We start from the raw sequence: 18,160 nt of genomic DNA, 5'->3' as shown, positions 1-18,160 counted from the left end.
GGCAACATTTAGACAGTTTATAAGGAAAATACAAAATAAAATTAACCAGAGTAAAAACATATTTAGTTTGTGTAATATCCACCTTGGACTTCGACTGAGTCATATTATAATCCCATTTGAGATCCTAGTAATCTTAACAACAAAAATCAATCTTTTCAATACAACTTTAAATGAACTGAAGTCTGGCCTGCTGTGGAGTCATCTGACAAGTATTAAGATGGATGAAAAGTATTGAGAGCCTTATCTCAGGTAAGGCAGGGCTCTTTATAAATCTTAAGTAAGCTATTCTAGTTGTGAACCTGATTTTTGTTTCTAAAATATCATTTTATAAAGTTTACATATATTGTTGCTTGAAGTCACATGAATATTAGCTAACACAATATGATATTACATTTAAAACATGAATTGCAGAAAGGCTGAGAACTTTTAACCTTTTGTGGAAAAGTTGCAAAATGTTTGAGTTCTACAATATTAACCTTTACATACATTAGGCTCTCATTAACTTAAAAATACATTTAAATTGTACCCCAGTAGGGCTGGGGCTGGGGCTCAGTGGTAGAGAGTTTGCCTAGCATGTGTGAGGCACTGGGTTCGATTCTCAGCACCACATATAAATAAATAAAATAAAGGTCCATTGACAGCTAAAAAATATTTAAAATAAATAAATAAATTGTACCCCAGTATAAAAAGTAACATAAAACTTTAGATCTTATTGATAACAGGTCCAGTTATAGAACATTAAATGTTATAAATAAATCTCCAATAAAGTTTATCATCTTTATAAGCCACAAATTACCATACAACTTTAGTTTGGAGAACACCAGCTTGATATAAAGTTCTTTTAAAGTTTCTACCTTAAAACTTGTATACCTGGAAGATATGAACACATTTAATATATAAATAATAGCAGTAGCACCATAATTACCTTGATAATTTTATATTAATTAAGTTTAGCTCTCAAGGAAATAACATAATATTTTAAAATAACAGTTGTTATTTAACCATAATTGTATAATCCTTAATTCCTTTAAGATTACTTGCTCAAAAAAACCCCAATACTTAATAAACACAATGTTATAGGTAATTCAATGTTTTAAGAAATCCTCATTTTTTTTAACATATAGATTAAACTTTGGTTTATGTCAGTATATTAACATTTGACCTTAAGGAAAAACTTCAAATAGCCTTGACTAATTATTTTACATATATATATATATATATATATATATATATATATATATATATATAACTCATATAATTAATTTAATTTTAATTTCTCTTTTCTATCTGTTATCCCCCTTTTTGTTCACAATATGAAACAATTCTTGTAAATTTTTGAGTTTAGACAAATTATTTCATTTAAAAAAAAAAAAACACTTTGTTGTTTATATCACTCTTAATTGGAAGAGTTGAAACTTTTGGGCCTTTGCATATTAAAATCTTCAATAAACCTTTGTATATAGAATTACATCTGTTTACCATTTCATGCAAACACAATGTTTAATATATAGAATTATGCCTGTTAGGACTTTAAATTTTTAGTAAATCCTTTTTAGTGATGATAAAGCAATTTTTTTTTCATTTACCAATTTATGAGAACATCAATAATGTTACCCAATGGAATTTAAAGAGTTAAGAGTACTTGATAGTATATTTAACAGTTAGCATTTTAACCTTGTAAATTAATCAGATGTCTAACAAACAAAATTACTGATAAAAATAAGTAATCTCATGTCAATTCTACTTTACTTATTTTACCAAAATGTCAGAGAAGTATATTGAACAGTATTAGCCATTTTTCCTTGTTGAAGAAAATTTCTAGAACCAAAGAATATTAGACATGTTATAGACATCAATGTTTTATTAATTTTTTGACCACCTAGAGAGACTTGTGAGTTAAGTCTAATTTTAACCATATTTATTTTCATCTGTTTACCCAATTTAAATTAAACCATTTTGAATCATGTGGATTAAAGGTATTTGGATTCATTTTTTTTTCTAAATTTTATGAGTGCTCCTTATATATCTGCCAATTTTCATATCATGTACATGATATATGGACATATGCACATATAGACACGCAACATATAACAGAAGTGTGCACACATAACACAATAGCAAAGGCCTTGTAGCTTTTTGCAGGTGAAATCTCCATTGCACTGGTTAAAATCTCCATAGTTGAATAAAAAATAGGGCTGATTGGAAAAACATTAACCTAGGTCTGTGGGATCAAAATTATGGGCTCAAAACATACAGAATCTAAGAAAAAGCAAGAGTCCTAGAAAAAATGACCGGCCAGTAATTAGTAAAGTATCATACAATTTACTTTTTGGTTTAGTCTAATATAAGTTCAGGTAAAGGACACTTTCTCTCTCCTGTTTTAGGGTCTGAGACTGGTCTCTTACTGCGCCTCCATTTGCATTTCAATGTGAGTCCTGGCTTAGGTCAGGAAGGAGCTGGGAAAACTGTTATTCTGAGCAGAAACCTCAAGCCTAAGGCATTTTAACCATTTTTTCCTAGTTGGTAGTTGGACAGGTTTGAATATCTAAAATTATGATACCTTACTTCCTATTGACTTTGGGAACAAAGCTATGATGTTAAGTTCCTTACTAAGAGGAACTAAGCCATTTGCTGTTTACAGGTCCACTTCCTTGTGTGGCTATTCCTAGGTTTTGTCTTCCTCTCTCAGTGACAAACAGGATAAATCTTGCTCCAAAGCCTGCTCCTAACTTACGGGAAGTAAACCTTTTGGTAATAGGCTGTTCAGCTATTTTTAAGAAGTCTAAGGTACGAGGTGAGAACAGAAAAGCTGGCACTTCTATTCTATTCTGGCCCCCTACAGAGAAGCAGGAGAAGCGTACCTGGGGCATTTGAGGTTAAAGTTTGGCTGAGGTTACCTCCACACATCTAAGGCAGATCAGAACTTGGGACACTGTGTAGTCACGACAACTGCTCTCTGAGCCTGGACAGAAAAGTAGGAAACGGCTTCAGAAGGCAGAGCCCAACACGCCTGCTCTGTATTGACGGTGACTGAGAGCTACCTAGGCTGGGATACCTTTCTCCTGAATTTCCAAGAGTTGGGGCTGCATTAGCTGCATTTCAGTAGCCATCGGGTGCTCATATCATCCTCCAGAAAGAAAGAAAGTGGCGAGAGAATAAAGAGGAGCTGAATTATGGGTGGGGGAGGATCCTCCTGAGAGTCCTGCTGTGCTCATGAATTAGAGGCAGCACCTTTGCATCCAACTCAGCTTTTGACTGTTAAGACTCCTTATTAATTATTTGATCTCTGACAAGCCAACTTTTAACTGCAAGAATGTACCATGCTTCAAAAACCCACTCAGATACCAGATTGTTACAGTAAAACATCATCTCCTTAGACACATTTACATCTATAAGTAGCCCATTCAGCCAAGATTATTCCCAAGAAACAATCTATAATATCAACACATTAGTGCCCATGTCTTAAAGGGCCAGAAACAGATACAAAGACACAGTGACAGACAGAGAGGAGCCCCAAACTATGGCTGACAGACAGGAGCCTTTAAAACAGACAGACCAGATAAGGGAAAAATCTCCCCAAGTTTCTAACTCCCATTTACCACGACTCCCACACCAGTGGCACCATAGACGTTCCCACGAGTGGACCAGATGTTCTCACAAAGGGGGAACCAGAAGTGTAAAACCAAGGGTCTCAGTGTGGCAACTTGACTGCATTCAGTTTCCTTTTTTTTTTTTTTAAAGTACCCAGAGATGGAGCAATCCTCACAGGGCAGGGAAGGAAGGCGGGGGTTCCCCCAAGCAAAAGGGGCTTCGGCAGCTGCTGGGAGTCCCTCAGTCCCTCCTTTTACCTACAGGAATAGCTCCTCTGGTTCAGTCCGACCCCAGGCACGCTCGCATGTCTCCTAACTTTCCAGGAGTCAGCTCTCAAAAAGTTCATCTTACATCCTTGGCATGCAGCTGCTTGGAGTGCTAGGCTTCCCCAAGAAAGCAGAGTGGGGGCTCCTTTGGAATCCCACCTGGGGTGTCAAAATCTTTAACTGAAAGTTTGGTTCCTGTCCTCGAAGCCAATTAATGCCAATTTCATAATGAGGAGAGGGTTCTGAGAAAAGGGAAAAGGTGGTTTATTGCTTTGCTAACAAAGGAGAAACACGGGGGAATCTGTCCCAAAGGTTGTGACTCTCTTGATCTGGAGGAACAAGGGGTTTTAAAGGAATTTTCCAAGAGTTAATTTTGGTAGGGGTTCCCAGGGTGCCCTAATGGCAGGTTAATTTGGGGGATATTCATTTCCTAGATCCCCAGCAGGCATTTACCTCTGCAGTGGGTGTTCTCAAGGCAGCCAACTAGAGGAAGAAAACATTGCTTCCCTAATCCCACTTAACTAAGGGGGGTAAAGTTTACCAAAGTTCCTTAAAACACAGCTCAAAGGGGCATCAGGCTCGCTTGCCTTATTACCCATTTTGATGTTCAATTGTCTTAAGTTTCTACTAGAGAAGACACACAACAAAAAGGCAGGAAAAAACATGGAGAACACAGAACAAGACACAAGAAAACAAGAACCAGGCGCCAAAACCGAGGGAGCAGGGCAATGTCTTGCTAATGTTCCCAGACAGGAGTGTGTGCGTACCCCATCGGGTACCTCACTGTCCTTCCGGAGGAATTCCTTACTGAACCAGTACCAGAGCGACACTTTGCTACTGTCCTGGACAGGAGTGTAGGTGCCTCGCCAGGCTCCTCTCTGTCCCCAGAAGAGATCTCTCTTAACCAGATACCAGATGTTATACAGGTGCCACTTACCTATGGAGGCCTCCTCCACCAAATGCTTGCTAAGTGTTTTAGGGCTGCAGTTCACTCCAGCAATCCGATAAACCGAAGTCACACCCCAGGGCCTTGGAATGTCTCAAGGTGCACACTCCCCAGAGCAGCTCTCCAGCCTGGAGTCCCAGAGTGAAGGTCCGGGTTCAGAATTTTTGGTGGTCTGATCTCACTCAGGCCTCCAAATGTTAAACCATGACACAAAGAGCAGACCACTAACTCCTATTTTAAATCAAATTAAAGCAAGCTTGTAATTCCAACCAGACGGGACTGTCTCTCCCGAAATCCGTGGGTTAGAGAACAGTATCCCAGCTCTCTAAGAGTGCAATTTTCTAGCACAAGAGGTTGCAAAAAGCGGGGTGGGGGGGTGTCTTGAGAACTTACAGATAATAGGATTTTGACAAGCATAATACAAAGGCAGGTAGTAGGTTAATGGTCTAAATGGTTCAACACTTAGGGAGTATATTTAGATCCCAACATCAGAAAATTCTGAGTTGCCACTAAGGTTTCAGAGAGGGTTATTATCTGGTCAGGGAAAGCCAGAATTTATGAGGTGCCATTAGGGTTTCAGAGAGGTTATTATCATGGGTGAGTTCAAGGCACGGGCAGGCATTCCAAGCAAGTTTAGAAATCTCAATAATTTATAGTAAAACAGAAATTACTTTTCATGACTTCGTGACGAGATGGCTCCCAATCTAAGATGGAATTAGGCTGGGTTCATCAGGTATCTGAGGGGTTCCGGAGCCAATCGCCCTCAGATTCTAAGGGACAACTATCCTCCTACTCCATCTTTCAAAAATAGCACTACTTTTTGAAGAAGTTGTTTTTACTCTTTCAGTTTCCATTCCTCTGGCCAGTGGCCCTTAACGCACAGTGGTGTCAAAGTGAAGATCTTCTCAGAAGCCTCTTGCATCATCTGTAGGATTTGCATAGTTTGGGCTGCTGTCTTGTTCTGCTCTTGAGATACTCAAAAACAAGAAACTTGATAAAAGTGGTGAGGTTTCAGTACTGAGACTTTCCCACTCGGTGACACTTCATGCAAGATAGCCTTTTCCTTCCTGATGGCTACGAGCTCCTCCCTCCACCCTGGGGATTCTGAAGCATCAGTGTCAGTGAGCAGATTTCCCGCCATTTCTGTCCAGAATGGAAGGCCATGGGAATGACTGTAACCAGATGGTGTCCCCAAACTACAAATACCTTTAAGCACAATGATGTGAAGAGTTGTAGAGAAACCAGCTTGGAAATTTGATACAGAAAACCCATCCACTAACACTAAGACCTGACCTTAGATATGGACGTGCCCCTTTTCAATCTGACCCCAAGCCCACCTTCCTTCCACTGTTTCTTTTCCCTACTCTCCACATCCATGATGCCTCTTGGTCACCCTCAGAGTCACGAGAGGCAGGAGGTGTGGCCAAGGAGAGTAAAAATCAATCACTGGAGACTTCAGTGTACTTCCTGTTTCACTTGCAGATGTCGCCAGGGTCTCTGAAGAGGGAAGACACGAGGAGACAGGTAAAAGCCACATTTTGTTTTTTCTTTTTTTTTTTTTTTTTGCTTCAAAGCAAGTATGGAGAGGCTACTATGTGTTGGGCACAATTCCCAGAGCTGGGAATATAGGGGGCACCTCCTTTCCTCTTTCTTGCTTGCATGGCAACAGGTTGTAGACAGACCCTGTGTTTGAGCACTCCCTGGCCAGGTCTGGTGAGTCTTCTGAGATTGGAACGGGTCACCTGGATGCTCAGGAGGGAATGATGGAATTGGAGAAGCTGGCTCAGAGGTCCCACAAAGCCCTAATCTGGCCCTTATTGAGCAGGCAGTTCTGGACAGGTGCCTTTTGAACCTAATGACATGTTTCCACACACAGCCCCATCCTGTCCCTTCAGCCTTACAGTTCTTATAGGGCCGGGGTCTCTCTTCCTTTTTTTTTGTTCTAGGGATTGAACCCAGGGATGCTTAACCACTGAGCCACATCCCCAGCCCTTTTTATGTTTCATTTTGAGACAAGGTCTTGCTAAGTTGCTCAGGACCTTGATAAGTTGCTGAGGCTGGCCTTGAACTTGAGATCCTCCTGCCATAGCCTCCCAAACTGCTGGGATTATAGACATATGCTACCACACCTGGCCTGCGTCCCCATTTCTTATGCTTCAGAGACTGTCGGGAGATCCTTAGGTGGGCACACATTGTGTCCCTTTCCCACTCAGCCAGGACCTGATAGGACGTGACTAGTGGGTGCTGCCAGAAGGGTACAATGGCCCAGCCCCTGTTGTCACCTAAGGGGAGCTCAAAGTTATCTCTCAGAAAATGGCCCTGTGACTTTGTGAAGCTTTTGGTGGAAAAGGTAAAATGATCCCATGGCCAAAGAAGTGTAGGTAATATACTACACTCTGGCTCCCATGTCTGGAGATTTCTGATGTATATAGAGCTTATTAAAAGATTCAGAATGTTCTACAGTAAAGAATCTTACTTAATTTTTTAAGCTCAGCTTTTCCCAAGTGGCTGACTTTGAAGACTTTTTTTTTTTTTTGTATAAAACATTGCTAACACCTGCAGAACTGAGGTCAGTTTTGCCTGGGAGGATCTGACCTGGCTTCCATCCCCTCACCCCTAATCCATGCCCAGGCCAGGCCAACCCCAACACCTGGGGACAGAGCACCTCCTGCCTTCAGCAACAGCCTAGCTTTCCCCTGTCATCAGTCACCCAATAACCCAGAGCCTGTATCCTGCAGCCTGGAGAGATAAACAGCCAGAGAGCCAGCCACTGATGCGATATATTGTGTGGGAAGTGTTGGTGGGGCTGGTGGAAGGGGCCAGGGTCTGTGGTGACACCGGAGACACACTCGGTTGGCACATCCTGCTGGCTCCCTGGGGACCAGAACAGAGTTCATAACCATATAAATAGGGACTTAAATTTAACTCTGTGAATGTAACTCTGTGTAAAAATGTAGAATGGTTGAGGGTAAGCTTATTGCACAGGGAGGGAGAGAGGGAAGAGAGAGAGAGAGAGAGAGAGAGAGAGAGAGAGAGAGAGAGAGAGAGAGAATATCAGTTGCCAATTGGTGGCATTGGGCTACCTCCAGCCCACAGATAAGTTTTGTTTGACCAGCACTGTATATTGGACTTTTTGTTGTTGTTATTGTTCTGTTTTGTTTTGTTTTGTACCAGGAATTGAATTGTACCACTGAACCACACACCAGCTCTTTTTATTTTTTATTTTGAGACAGGATCTCACTGAGTTGCTCAGGGCCTTGCTAAGTTGCTGAGGCTGGCTTTGAGCTCACGATTCTCCTGCCTCAGCCTCCTGAGTTGTTAGGATTATAGCACCAAAGGCCCTGGCACCTGTGTATTGTTTTTAAAGCAGGACATTTAAATGTGCAAATGTGGCTTTTTCCTTCTTCTGAAACATTGGAAGGTCAGACAGTGCTGGGATGCTGATTCCCACTGGACAACAGTCGGCTGGATTGAGACAGCCACCATCTTTAGACAAGACATGACCTTTGCCCTCACTTGATTGACTGATGTTTCCTACTTAGCCCTGGGATGCATGAGCAGGTCCCTTAGACCATATTCTCCTCCTGAGACCTTCCAGCTCTCTGTAAATATTCTCCTGGCTTTGAACTTCATTATTGGTTTTGGAATGACTATTTTTTTTCCTGGTCTTTCAAATCAAAATATGTCTTCCCCCTGTGCAAAATCCTGCACCAGTAGTCCCCAAGAGAGCTCCCCATTACTCTGGGAGCCTGGCTCTCAAGATGCCTAGGGATCTGCTCTATTCTGAGCCTGAGAACTGGGCAGGAATTTTAGAAAAGCATAGATGGATGAATGAACGATGAAGGGAGAGAGGGAGGGAGAAGGAATAAGGAGGGAAGGAAGCTCTTGGGCTGAAGGAGAAGCACAGCATACCCAGAAAAGACTCCATGAGCACCCAAGTCCCCCACATCCCCACAATGCAACCAGACGTGGCCCCCAGGATCAGGAGCAAGGGGTCAGAGCTCCGTGTGGATGGGCCAGAAGTGGGTGACCAGATGGCTCAAAGACAAACTCTTCCCAACTCAGGCTCCAGCCCAGACACAACATCATGCATCTCCTCGGTCCCTGTCTCCTCCTGCTCCTGGGTAAGGGCTGTGGCCCAGGCAGGTACCTGGGTTCTGGGATGTCAGTCAGTGGGCACTGGAGAAAGAGGACAGATCTGGGTCAGAGAAGAGGAAATGTGGGGTGGGCGGGCCGGCAGGGTGTACACACAGAGAGAGAAGCTTCCCTCTCTTGGTCTTGCTCCTCTGGGGTCTCCCCATGTCTCCCTCTAGCTTCAGAGAGAACTCTATTCCTTCAAAAGCTCTCCGTAGCCCTAAATAATGCTTTCTGATCACTGTCATGGGTTTCAGAACATTTGGCTTTCTCTGATTCAAATCTGTGGAACTTCAAACACCCCGCCACCTTGTATGCCTGGGAAGGGGCCTGCGTCTGGATTCCCTGCACCTACAAAATCCCAAAGACGGATGCGCAAGTGGACAGGCTTGTCGTGTTCCACAATCACGAGTATGACAAAACCACCAAATGCTACGTGGGGACTGTCCTCTATAATAGCACAGTGGACTGGAAGTCCCCTTCTCAGCAGGGAAGGGTACAGTTCCTGGGAGACTCAAAAAGCAACTGCACCCTGAGCATCCAGTCATTGTCGGTCAATGACAGCGGCCGGCTGGGGCTGAGGATGATGACAAAGGACGACAAATGGATGGAAACCGTAAACCTAAGTATCTCTAGTAAGGCCTTGGGGGAAGGTGTCTGCTTACCTCAGAATAAGGAGGGAGGCTAGACAGAATCAACCACTGGGACAGGAGTCACAAACTGAGTTCCCTGCAGAGGTCAGGCAAAGGGATGCCCTAGCTATGTGATGTGGCAGCGTAAGATGGGCCAACTGCAGCGTGAGCGCTTGTCCCTGCCCCTCAGCCCCCGCCCATTCTAGCCATCTGGGTTCCAGGTAGCCAGAGCTTCTGGTCTTAGATGGAGAGATGAATTTTCAAACGAAAACTCCCCTTGTATTAATGTTGGGGACCAATTCTAATTAACCTCTCAAGGCCGGATGACACGCGGGCAGGGTGTGGATGTGACCCATCAAACACAGCAAGGGGCCTCTGCCCTGACGAGAGTGGTCACGTCATGCCTGTTTCTTTGGTGGTCGGTTCTAAGCAGCTGTGTGTTTAGGGGGAGAGCTGTCACTCAGACATTGCTGTCTGAAGAGTGTTCCCACTGGGGAGGGGCTCGCTGTACACAGGCTCACCTACTAAAAGGACGCGGTGCCTGGGTGCCTCCCATATTGAAGCCATTGAACAAATAGAAAGGTGTCACCAAAGCTAAGAAATACACATTGAACTAAACTTGTACAATTCACCTAGGGGTGGAGAGAGTCATGAACTTGAAGCCATTTAGAAAGCAAACATCAGCAAGTCAGAGAGAAAGAAATGTGAAATACATCCCCAGAGAGGCTCAGGGTCCCCAGGGAATGACAGAGAGTATCTCAACTGAGCCAAGAGGTAGCTGATAAGGATTCCTGCCCAGGTTCTTTGGAACGGGACCTCTAAATACAGGTGTAAAAGACTGGGATGGAATCCAGGTCCCCAGGCCTCTAGAACTGTCCCCACTCTTTTGCAGAATCTCCTTTTCCACCTCGCATCCAGCTCCCTCCAGAACTTCAGGAGTCCCACACAGTCACTGTGACCTGCTTGTTGAACTTCACCTGCTTTGGATACGACATTGAACTGCGGTGGGCCCTGAAGGGGCTCCCCTTCACCCCTGCTTCCTCCACCATCTCCTCCTCACCTACCACCCAGACTGTCTCTACCAAGAGCCAGATCGACTTTAAACCGGAGTGGACTCACCACGGGAAGAACTTGACCTGCCAGGTGTGGCATTCTGCCGAAGTGCTCTCTGAAGAGACGGTGCAGCTGAACGTGAAGCGTGAGTCCCCCCCACACCATGTTCCCACGGGAGTGACGCAGTCCTTGTCACCTTCTCCCTTATGCCCCATCGAGCCCCTGAAGGGTAAGAGGAGCCTTACCTTACAGAAGGATGCACAATCCATCTGCTGCCCATCACCTGCAGCGTGGCATTGCCCGGCCTCTCCCCCCACTCCCCTCTTAGCCCTGGAATTTCGGGACACAGATTCATTTCAGCCTCTGCTTTGGCCTAACAGAAATAAAACGATCCATCCTCACCATAGCGTGGGATCATCTGGTTGGGTTTCTCTTTCACCCCTTGTGGGAATTCTTTTCATATCATTATTTTGTGCCTCATTCATTCATTCATTCAATAAATATTCACTGCACATCTACCAGGTGCCGGGTCCTACAGTGGCCGCCAGCTGGAAGGGTGGATATAGCAGGGAGCCCAGTTCTTGCCCACATGAAGCTAGCCTTGCAGTGAGACAGGCAGACGAGAAATAGATTAACAAAGAAACACAGAACCTAATTGTAGAAGTTGTATGTGTCTTAAGAAAAAAATAAATAAAGCAGGGTTAGGATTGGGGGGTGACGGTATGGACGGGGACTTCTCTGAAGAAGGTGAATATGTAGGGTGACCTTGAATGGAGAGAGAGACTGGGGCAGGTAAAGGGGGTTCCAGGGAGAGGAAAGAACAGGTACAAAAGCCGCGGGGTGAGACCCCGGTGTGTGTGTGATGAGGCCCAGGGCCTGAGAGGTTGGACTTCACAGCATTCGAGGGCCACCTGGCAGGAGAGGACTCTAGGTCTCCTGCACTGTGGGACATGTTTGGGGTTTTATTCTAAGTGTGGAATCCACTGGATGGCTTCAAGCAGGCACTGACAAGCTCTGAATGACAGGAATCCTGGCAGATGCAGGTGGGGACCATAGAGAGAGGACATGTGGAGAAGGGGGAAGGAGAATGGAGTGAGGAGGCTTTGACAGTCACCTGGGTCCACAAGGGAACTACACATGTCCCAGTCCCCTCCCCAATCACCCCTCTGTTCCTCCAGACACCCCGAAGTTGGAGATCAAGGTCTTTCCCAATGAAACCACTGTAATGGAAGGGGCGTCCGTGACCATGACGTGCCAGGTCACCAGCAGCAACCCAGAGCATGGCACTGTATCCTGGCTCAAGGACGGGACCCTCCTGGGGGAGAAGAATCTCTCGCTAACTCTGTCCTCAGTGACCAAGGACAGTGGTGGGAAGTACCGCTGTCAGGCCTCCAATCACATAGGCTTAGGAATGTCGGAAGAAGTGGCCCTCAAAGTGCTGTGTGAGCCTCCTCGGAGCTGAGGGTGGAGGTGACAGTGGCTGCTTGCTCATGTCACAGGGTTCCCCTCACCTCTCGCCTCACCTCTGCCCCTTCTTCCAGATCCCCCGACAGTTTCCGAGGTTTACATCCACCACACACCTGCTAAGGAGGGACAGTCAGTAGAGCTGGTTTGCACGTCCCCGGCCAACCCTCCTCCAACAAATTATACCTGGTATCACAATGGGAAGGAAGTGCCAGGAGTGACAGAAGAGAAATACTGGATCGCCCAGGTCCTTACTTGGCATGCAGGGCGTTACGCCTGCGTGGCAGAGAACAGGCTTGGTTCTGGACAGGTTGGCCAGGAAGCCGAGCTGGACGTCCAATGTGAGCAGTCACGGAGCCTCTGGTTCTTGGGAGAGAAGAGGAAAGTAGGGGGAGGAGGAAGACAGAGGGGGCAGAGGGGGTCCCTGGGTCCTAGAATGGAGAACAAGCAGAAGCCAGGCTCTTCCGACACAAGTTTCTCAGGGATCACAATTGTATTCCCAGCATCTGCCTAGCCCAAGGCCTGAGTCTTGGCAGGTGCTCAGATGTTTGTTGAATGAATGCATAACTGATGCTGGGCTCCACCAGGAACAGAGAGACTTGGCGCCAGGCAGCAGCTCGGTCCCAGAAAAGGTCCTGAAAGTTTCAAGAACTGGAGCAAGTGTCTCATTACCTCTCCATCGGTAGAACTTCTTTTACCTCTTTTCTAAGGGTTGCACTGGAGAAGTTGAGTCACTAAGATCATGAGATCTGTGGGCCCTGAAATGATGGATAGGGATCCCCAAACTCTAGGCATCCCTGGCATTGATTGGTGGTTTACTGAGCACTTCTCTAAGGCATCCTCTTAGCTCATCCTTGAGAGAATTCTGCAAGGTGTGATCTTCTCAGGACCCCATTGGACAGGAGGGGCACACCGAGGCCTGCAGCCGCAGCCACACAACTTTCTGTGGCAGGATCTGGCAGTCTGACTCCAGAGCAGAGCTCTTAACCACTGTACTGTCCTCCTTCAAGTCACAGCCAGGTCAAATAGACACAGGTGCAACAGAGAAGCAGGGATTTCCCCCCACGGAGCAGCTGTGTGAATACAGGGGCAGGTGGGCCGGGGATTCAGACAGGAAGAGGCATCATGGCTTGGCCTTACTTTATTCACCTCTCTGGTCTACTCCCAGATCCCCCCAAGGGGGTAACCACTGTGATTGAAAGCCCCACACCGATTCGAGAAGGAGACAGCGTGACCCTGCGCTGTAGGTACAACTCCAGTAACCCAACAGTTACCCGGTATGAGTGGAGCCCCCAACACTTGTGGAATGAGCCATCCCATGAGGTGATGAAGATTCAGAACGTTGCCTGGGACACCCCACCCATCTCCTGTTCCGCCTGTAACCATAACCAGTGGTGTTCGCCAGCTTCTCCCATCAACCTGGATGTCCAGTGTGAGTGACAGGGTGGGGGGACCTGGGAGGTGGCCCCATGGGATCTGGGATGGAAGGGCGAGGAGGTGGGACCTGGGTCACAGTCTTCAACAGAGAATTGAGGGGTGGGAGAAAGGCTTGAGACCAAGGGGACGGGAAGTACTGGAGACAACAGAGGGAGAAGAGATCTGAGAGGTCAGCATGAGCCCTGGCCCTGCAGATGCTCCCAAGGAGGTGAAGGTCCTGCAGATCAGTTCCCTGTCAGAGATTCATGCTGGGAACCAGGTCCGACTTCAATGCCACTTCTCAAAGAGCCACCCGGAAGAAGTCCACTTCTTCTGGAAGAAAAACGGAAGTCTTCTTGAAGCAAAAGGAAGAGAACTGAACTTTGACTCCGTCTCCCCGGAAGATGCTGGAAATTACAGCTGCTTGGTGAAAAACTCCATAGGACAGTCAGCATCTGAGGCCTGGAGGCTGCAAGTGCTATGTGAGTGGCTGGCGCTGGAGGCTGAGAGTGGAGACCAGCAGAGACCCGGAGACCAGCTACCTGGACCCTGACTTGTTTTCCCCTTTCAGATGCACCTCGGAGGCTGTGGGTGTCCATTACCCCAGGAGACAGAGTGATGGAAGGGAGAAAGGCAGCCCTGACCTGTGAGAGCGATGCCAACCCTCCCATCTCACAGTACACCTGGTTTGACTGGAATAACCAAGACCTCCAGCATTCTGGCCAGACGCTGAGCTTGGATCCTGTGAAGGTCGAGCACTCGGGCTCCTACTGGTGCAAGGGGGTCAACCAGCTGGGCGAGGGCGAGTCACCCCCCAGCACCCTCACCATCTACTGTAAGGCCCCTTTCTGTTTCTTCTCAGGCTCCTTTCTGGTGCTGACTGCGCTTGAAGCTCCTCCCACCACTAAGCCTTATGCTGCTAGATCACAGTCTTTACAGTCCGCTTCCTCCCTCCCAGTTCCTGCCCAGAGCAGCCCAGCTACACTCCCTGCTCCATAGCTTCCTGCTGCCACCGCTGGAGCAATCGCCTTGTCCTGCTTCACGGGAGCCTCTCCATCTACCTCCCCTTCTGGACAGGGAATCCTCTGTCCAGGATTCCCTCAGGCTGCACCTATCTTCCAGGCTTCATGAGCTCCTGCTGGGTCCCTCTCTCAGGAAATGTAACTGGCGCGTTGCATAGAAACGCCATGCCCTGGGTCTCCACTTTTTGGACAACTTGAGACTTGCCTCTTTTTCTAAGGGTTGCACTGTGTCCCCTGAATGGATGCTGCCCATTTAGTTTCCCCAGCCCCCTCTTCAAGGCTGAGCAGGTAGACCCTTGTTTTGGGCATGCCTACAAGGACAGGCACAAGATACAAATGCCTAGGTGGAATTGCTGAGTCAAAGAACCTGTGTGTCCAAAATGCCTGGAAAGTTGTACTTGTTTAGAAGGCTGAGGATGCTGCACTCTGTGAGGGCCAGGCCTGCAGAAAACTCCTGCTTGGGGGAAAGACAGTGCTTTCCTCCTAACCAGAGATCCTTCTTCTAACCAAGGGCCCTTCTCCATCTTTCTTGCCTCACTCTCCCATGCACAGAGGAGATGTGCTGGGAAGAAGAACGGGGGCTGGATGCAGAGATAAGTCAAGGGTGCTGGAGTGCAGAGCGAACCTGCGACTCTTTTCTCTACTAGATAGCCCGGAGACCATCGGCAGGCGAACGACCATGGGAATTGGCATCTGCCTGGCCATCCTCATCCTGGTCATCTGGGGGGTGAAGCTTCAGCAAAAGTGAGCTCTTCCTGCTGCCCCCTCCCTTGGCTCGTCCCATTTCCAGTTACTCAGGCCCAAAGCCTCCAGTCTCCTGAATCCACAGGGTCCTGTTCTCATTCCCTGACCCCCACCAAGCCTGTCTCTTCTCCTTAGCTGGAAGAGGACTCGGAGCCAACAGGGGCCTCAGGAAAATTCCAATGGTCGGAGCTTCTTTGTGAGGAATAAAAAGGTAGGATGGGAGGAAGATCAAATGCAGGGCAGCCCTTAAAGTGGAGTGAGGAACCGAGGTGAAGAGCTAAAGAAAAGTGATCAAAAGTCCTCTGGGGCCAGGCGTGGTGGTGCACACCTGTAATCCCAGTGGCTCAGGAGGCTGAGGCAGGAGGATCAAAGCCAGCCTCAGCAAAATCGAGCACTAAGCAACTCAGCGAGACCCTGTCTCTAAATAAAATACAAAATAGGGCTAGGGATATGGCTCAGTGGCCAAGTACCCCTGAGTTCAATCCCTGGTACCAAAAAAATGTCCTCTATGGGGTCAGAGGCTGGGGGAGGGTGGGGAGAGAGAGTCAGAACTGCAACCCTGCCTCTCTCCCAGGTTAGAAGGACCCTTCTCTCTGAAGGGCCCCACTCCCTGGGATGCTACAATCCAATGATGGAAGACGGCACTAATTATGCTACTCTGCGCTTTCCAGAGACTGACACTCCAAGAACTGGGTACTGAGGGTACAGGACGGGTGGGTCCTGCAGCCTGGGAGGGATGTAGGGGGAAAATAGTGTCCTAGCTCTGTGTCAGGCACCTCCTGACACCATCTACCTATTACCTCATTCCTGTTCTATAACAACCTCTGTTAAGTAACAGGCCTCACAACGGGACCTGTTTCTACAAGCCAAGAGCATGTGTGCCCAGAGCCAACCTTTGTCACGGAGGCTAAGGCGCGGTGACTCATACACATGCATGCTCATTCATCCGGCACATGTTTTTTATTAGCCCCTACTGTGTGCATGGGGCTCGTGGAAGACAGCAAGTTGTGTTTTTCCATAAAGGGCTGAGGTTGGGGTGCTGCTGGGGGCACTAAGGGAGTCGGGAGAAGGAAGAGAGTTCACAGGAAGCACTTCACTGATGGCTCTCCATCTGTTCTCCCTCTCAGAGGTACAGGCCCCTCAGAAACACAAGGATCTCTCCCAGATAATGAAGACACGGTCACTTACTCAGTGGTGCAGAAGTGTCATGTGGTAAGAGGCCAAGGCTGAGAAGGTTGGGGGGCCTGGGTCCTGGTCTCAGCTGGGAGCCCCACAGGGGAAGGACTTGGGTAGATGTCAGTGTGGCTAAAGCTAGATGTTGGGGGAGGTTTGTGGCCTTAGTCTGTTTTCTGTTACTATCACTCAATACCCGAGACAGGGTAATATATAAAGGAAAAGGATTTATTTTGGTTCATGGTTCTGGAGATCCAAGGTCAAGGGACTACATCTGGTGAGCGCCATCTTGCTGATGGGGATTCTCTGCAGAGTTCTGAGGTGGCACGAGGCATTGCTCAGCAAGGGGGGTGCATGCCAGAGAGAACTCAATTTTATGACAAAGCCACTCTCTCAGTCACCCATCAACCCATTAATCCAATCACCTCTCAAAGGTCACACCTCCACACACATTAGCATACGAATCTGGGGACTGAATTTCCCATGCAATCTGGGGGACACATGGGTGGAGCTGTGGTTGGAGCCAGGGTAGGGACCTCTGTGACCAAAGGCCAAGACAGCTAGTTTCTAGACAAGGGGACTCTTGTGTGGGCTTTTAGACCTCCCTCCCCGAGTGGAACAAGGGAAAAGTGGGGGAGGTGGAGGGAGGCTGGCCCCCATTGCAAGGCCAGGCTTACCCCCGTGTAGCTTTCCCAGGGTGACTACGAGAATGTGGCTCCAAATCTTCCAGAAGATGACGGGATTCATTACTCGGAGCTCGTTCATTTTGGGACTGGGGAGCGGCCTCGGGCACCAGAAGATGTGGACTATGTGACTCTCAAGCACTGACAGCAGGACACAGGCTGCGTTGGATGTGCCCAGAGCCAATGGGGCCAAGGAAACCCCAGGGTGTCCCCAGCTGCAGCTGTTCAGCTGCTAAGTCACAGGACCTTTTTAATCTCCCTGCACACACACACACACACACACACACACACACACACACAATCACTGAGGAGAACCTGTGTCTGTCTGGTTCAGAGCCATTTTCCTTCCCAGGACTGGTAACCCTGACCTTCCTGATCTTTTTCCATTCTCCTTCCCACCCGGAAATTCACCTATGCACCCGTCCAGGATTGCACAGCCCCCTGTGTCCCACACCCGAGACACTGCCACCATCCATCCCCTCCTGAGCCCTCCCCGACTGCCCTGGGATTGATTTGACACTGTTTTGTCTTCCTTGTCCCTTGGCCCTCCCCACCCCCACTGCCACCCACTAATCCTATGCTCACTTTCTGCTCCTGGGGAAATCCCAGGGAAGGACAGAAATGAGGTAGACAGAGGCATTGTCCCCAGCTGGCTTCTCCTCTAGAAACTGTCTACGAGCCAGCTAAGCCTTCCGTGGAGGACGTTGCGGTGACAGCCCCTGCCCTCGGGGTCTCGTGGACTGCGCAGATGCACTGAGAAGAACAAAGATAATGTACAAAGAGTTGCATAATAAAAATGGCACAGAGGCCACTTCCAGGAGCCAGTGAGCTCTTTCCCATCTGTGGAGTCAGAGTGGGGACGGGGAGCTGGGGATGGCATTGTGGGGTGTAGGGGGAAGGAAAAGAGTCACAGTTATCTCATGATCAAATCAGCCGATCAGAGGGTCCAGTTGTCTGGCTGGGAGAAGCACACCGGCTTTTCAGTTGGGCGAACTTGAGTTTGACTCTGATTCTTCTGCTTCACCAGTTGAATGAT

The 18,160-nt window shown here is 47.7% G+C and overlaps 1 protein-coding gene across 4 annotated transcripts; it reads left to right on the top strand.

The window, feature by feature from the left end:
- The first annotated feature begins 6,227 nt into the window (after positions 1 to 6,227).
- Positions 6,228 to 17,944, top strand: Cd22 (CD22 molecule). 4 transcript variants are annotated; one of them, XM_027941242.2, is made up of 14 exons: positions 6,229 to 6,327; positions 8,869 to 8,927; positions 9,195 to 9,572; positions 10,462 to 10,767; positions 11,801 to 12,064; positions 12,164 to 12,427; positions 13,255 to 13,518; positions 13,718 to 13,984; positions 14,074 to 14,337; positions 15,172 to 15,268; positions 15,404 to 15,479; positions 15,843 to 15,961; positions 16,396 to 16,480; positions 17,138 to 17,944. In XM_027941242.2, the coding sequence occupies exons 2-14, from the start codon at positions 8,891 to 8,893 to the stop codon at positions 17,267 to 17,269; spliced, it is 2,553 nt and encodes an 850-aa protein (XP_027797043.2). In that variant the 5' UTR covers positions 6,229 to 6,327; positions 8,869 to 8,890; the 3' UTR covers positions 17,270 to 17,944. The 4 variants fall into 4 exon arrangements, with proteins under 4 accessions (XP_071460876.1, XP_027797043.2, XP_027797042.2 ...); XM_027941241.2 differs by having other exon boundaries at positions 6,230 to 6,327; positions 17,129 to 17,944; XM_027941243.2 differs by lacking the exons at positions 11,801 to 12,064; positions 12,164 to 12,427 and having other exon boundaries at positions 6,230 to 6,327; positions 17,129 to 17,944.
- The last annotated feature ends 216 nt before the right edge of the window (positions 17,945 to 18,160 follow it).

The sequence above is a fragment of the Marmota flaviventris genome, chromosome 18 (genome assembly GCF_047511675.1).
Source record: "Marmota flaviventris isolate mMarFla1 chromosome 18, mMarFla1.hap1, whole genome shotgun sequence".
NCBI lineage: Eukaryota > Metazoa > Chordata > Mammalia > Rodentia > Sciuridae > Marmota > Marmota flaviventris.
The sequence above is the reverse complement of the archived record's forward strand: the minus strand, read 5'-3'. Positions and strand labels throughout refer to the sequence as shown.

Bases quoted from the DNA above. Each gene is read 5' to 3' on its own strand.
- Cd22 (XM_027941241.2), top strand. From the start codon at position 8,891: ATGCATCTCCTCGGTCCCTGTCTCCTCCTGCTCCTGG. The intron at 9,573-10,461 runs GTAAGGCCTTGG...ACTCTTTTGCAG, and splicing joins CGTAAACCTAAGTATCTCTA to AATCTCCTTTTCCACCTCGC. The intron at 13,519-13,717 runs GTGAGTGACAGG...CTGGCCCTGCAG, and splicing joins CATCAACCTGGATGTCCAGT to ATGCTCCCAAGGAGGTGAAG.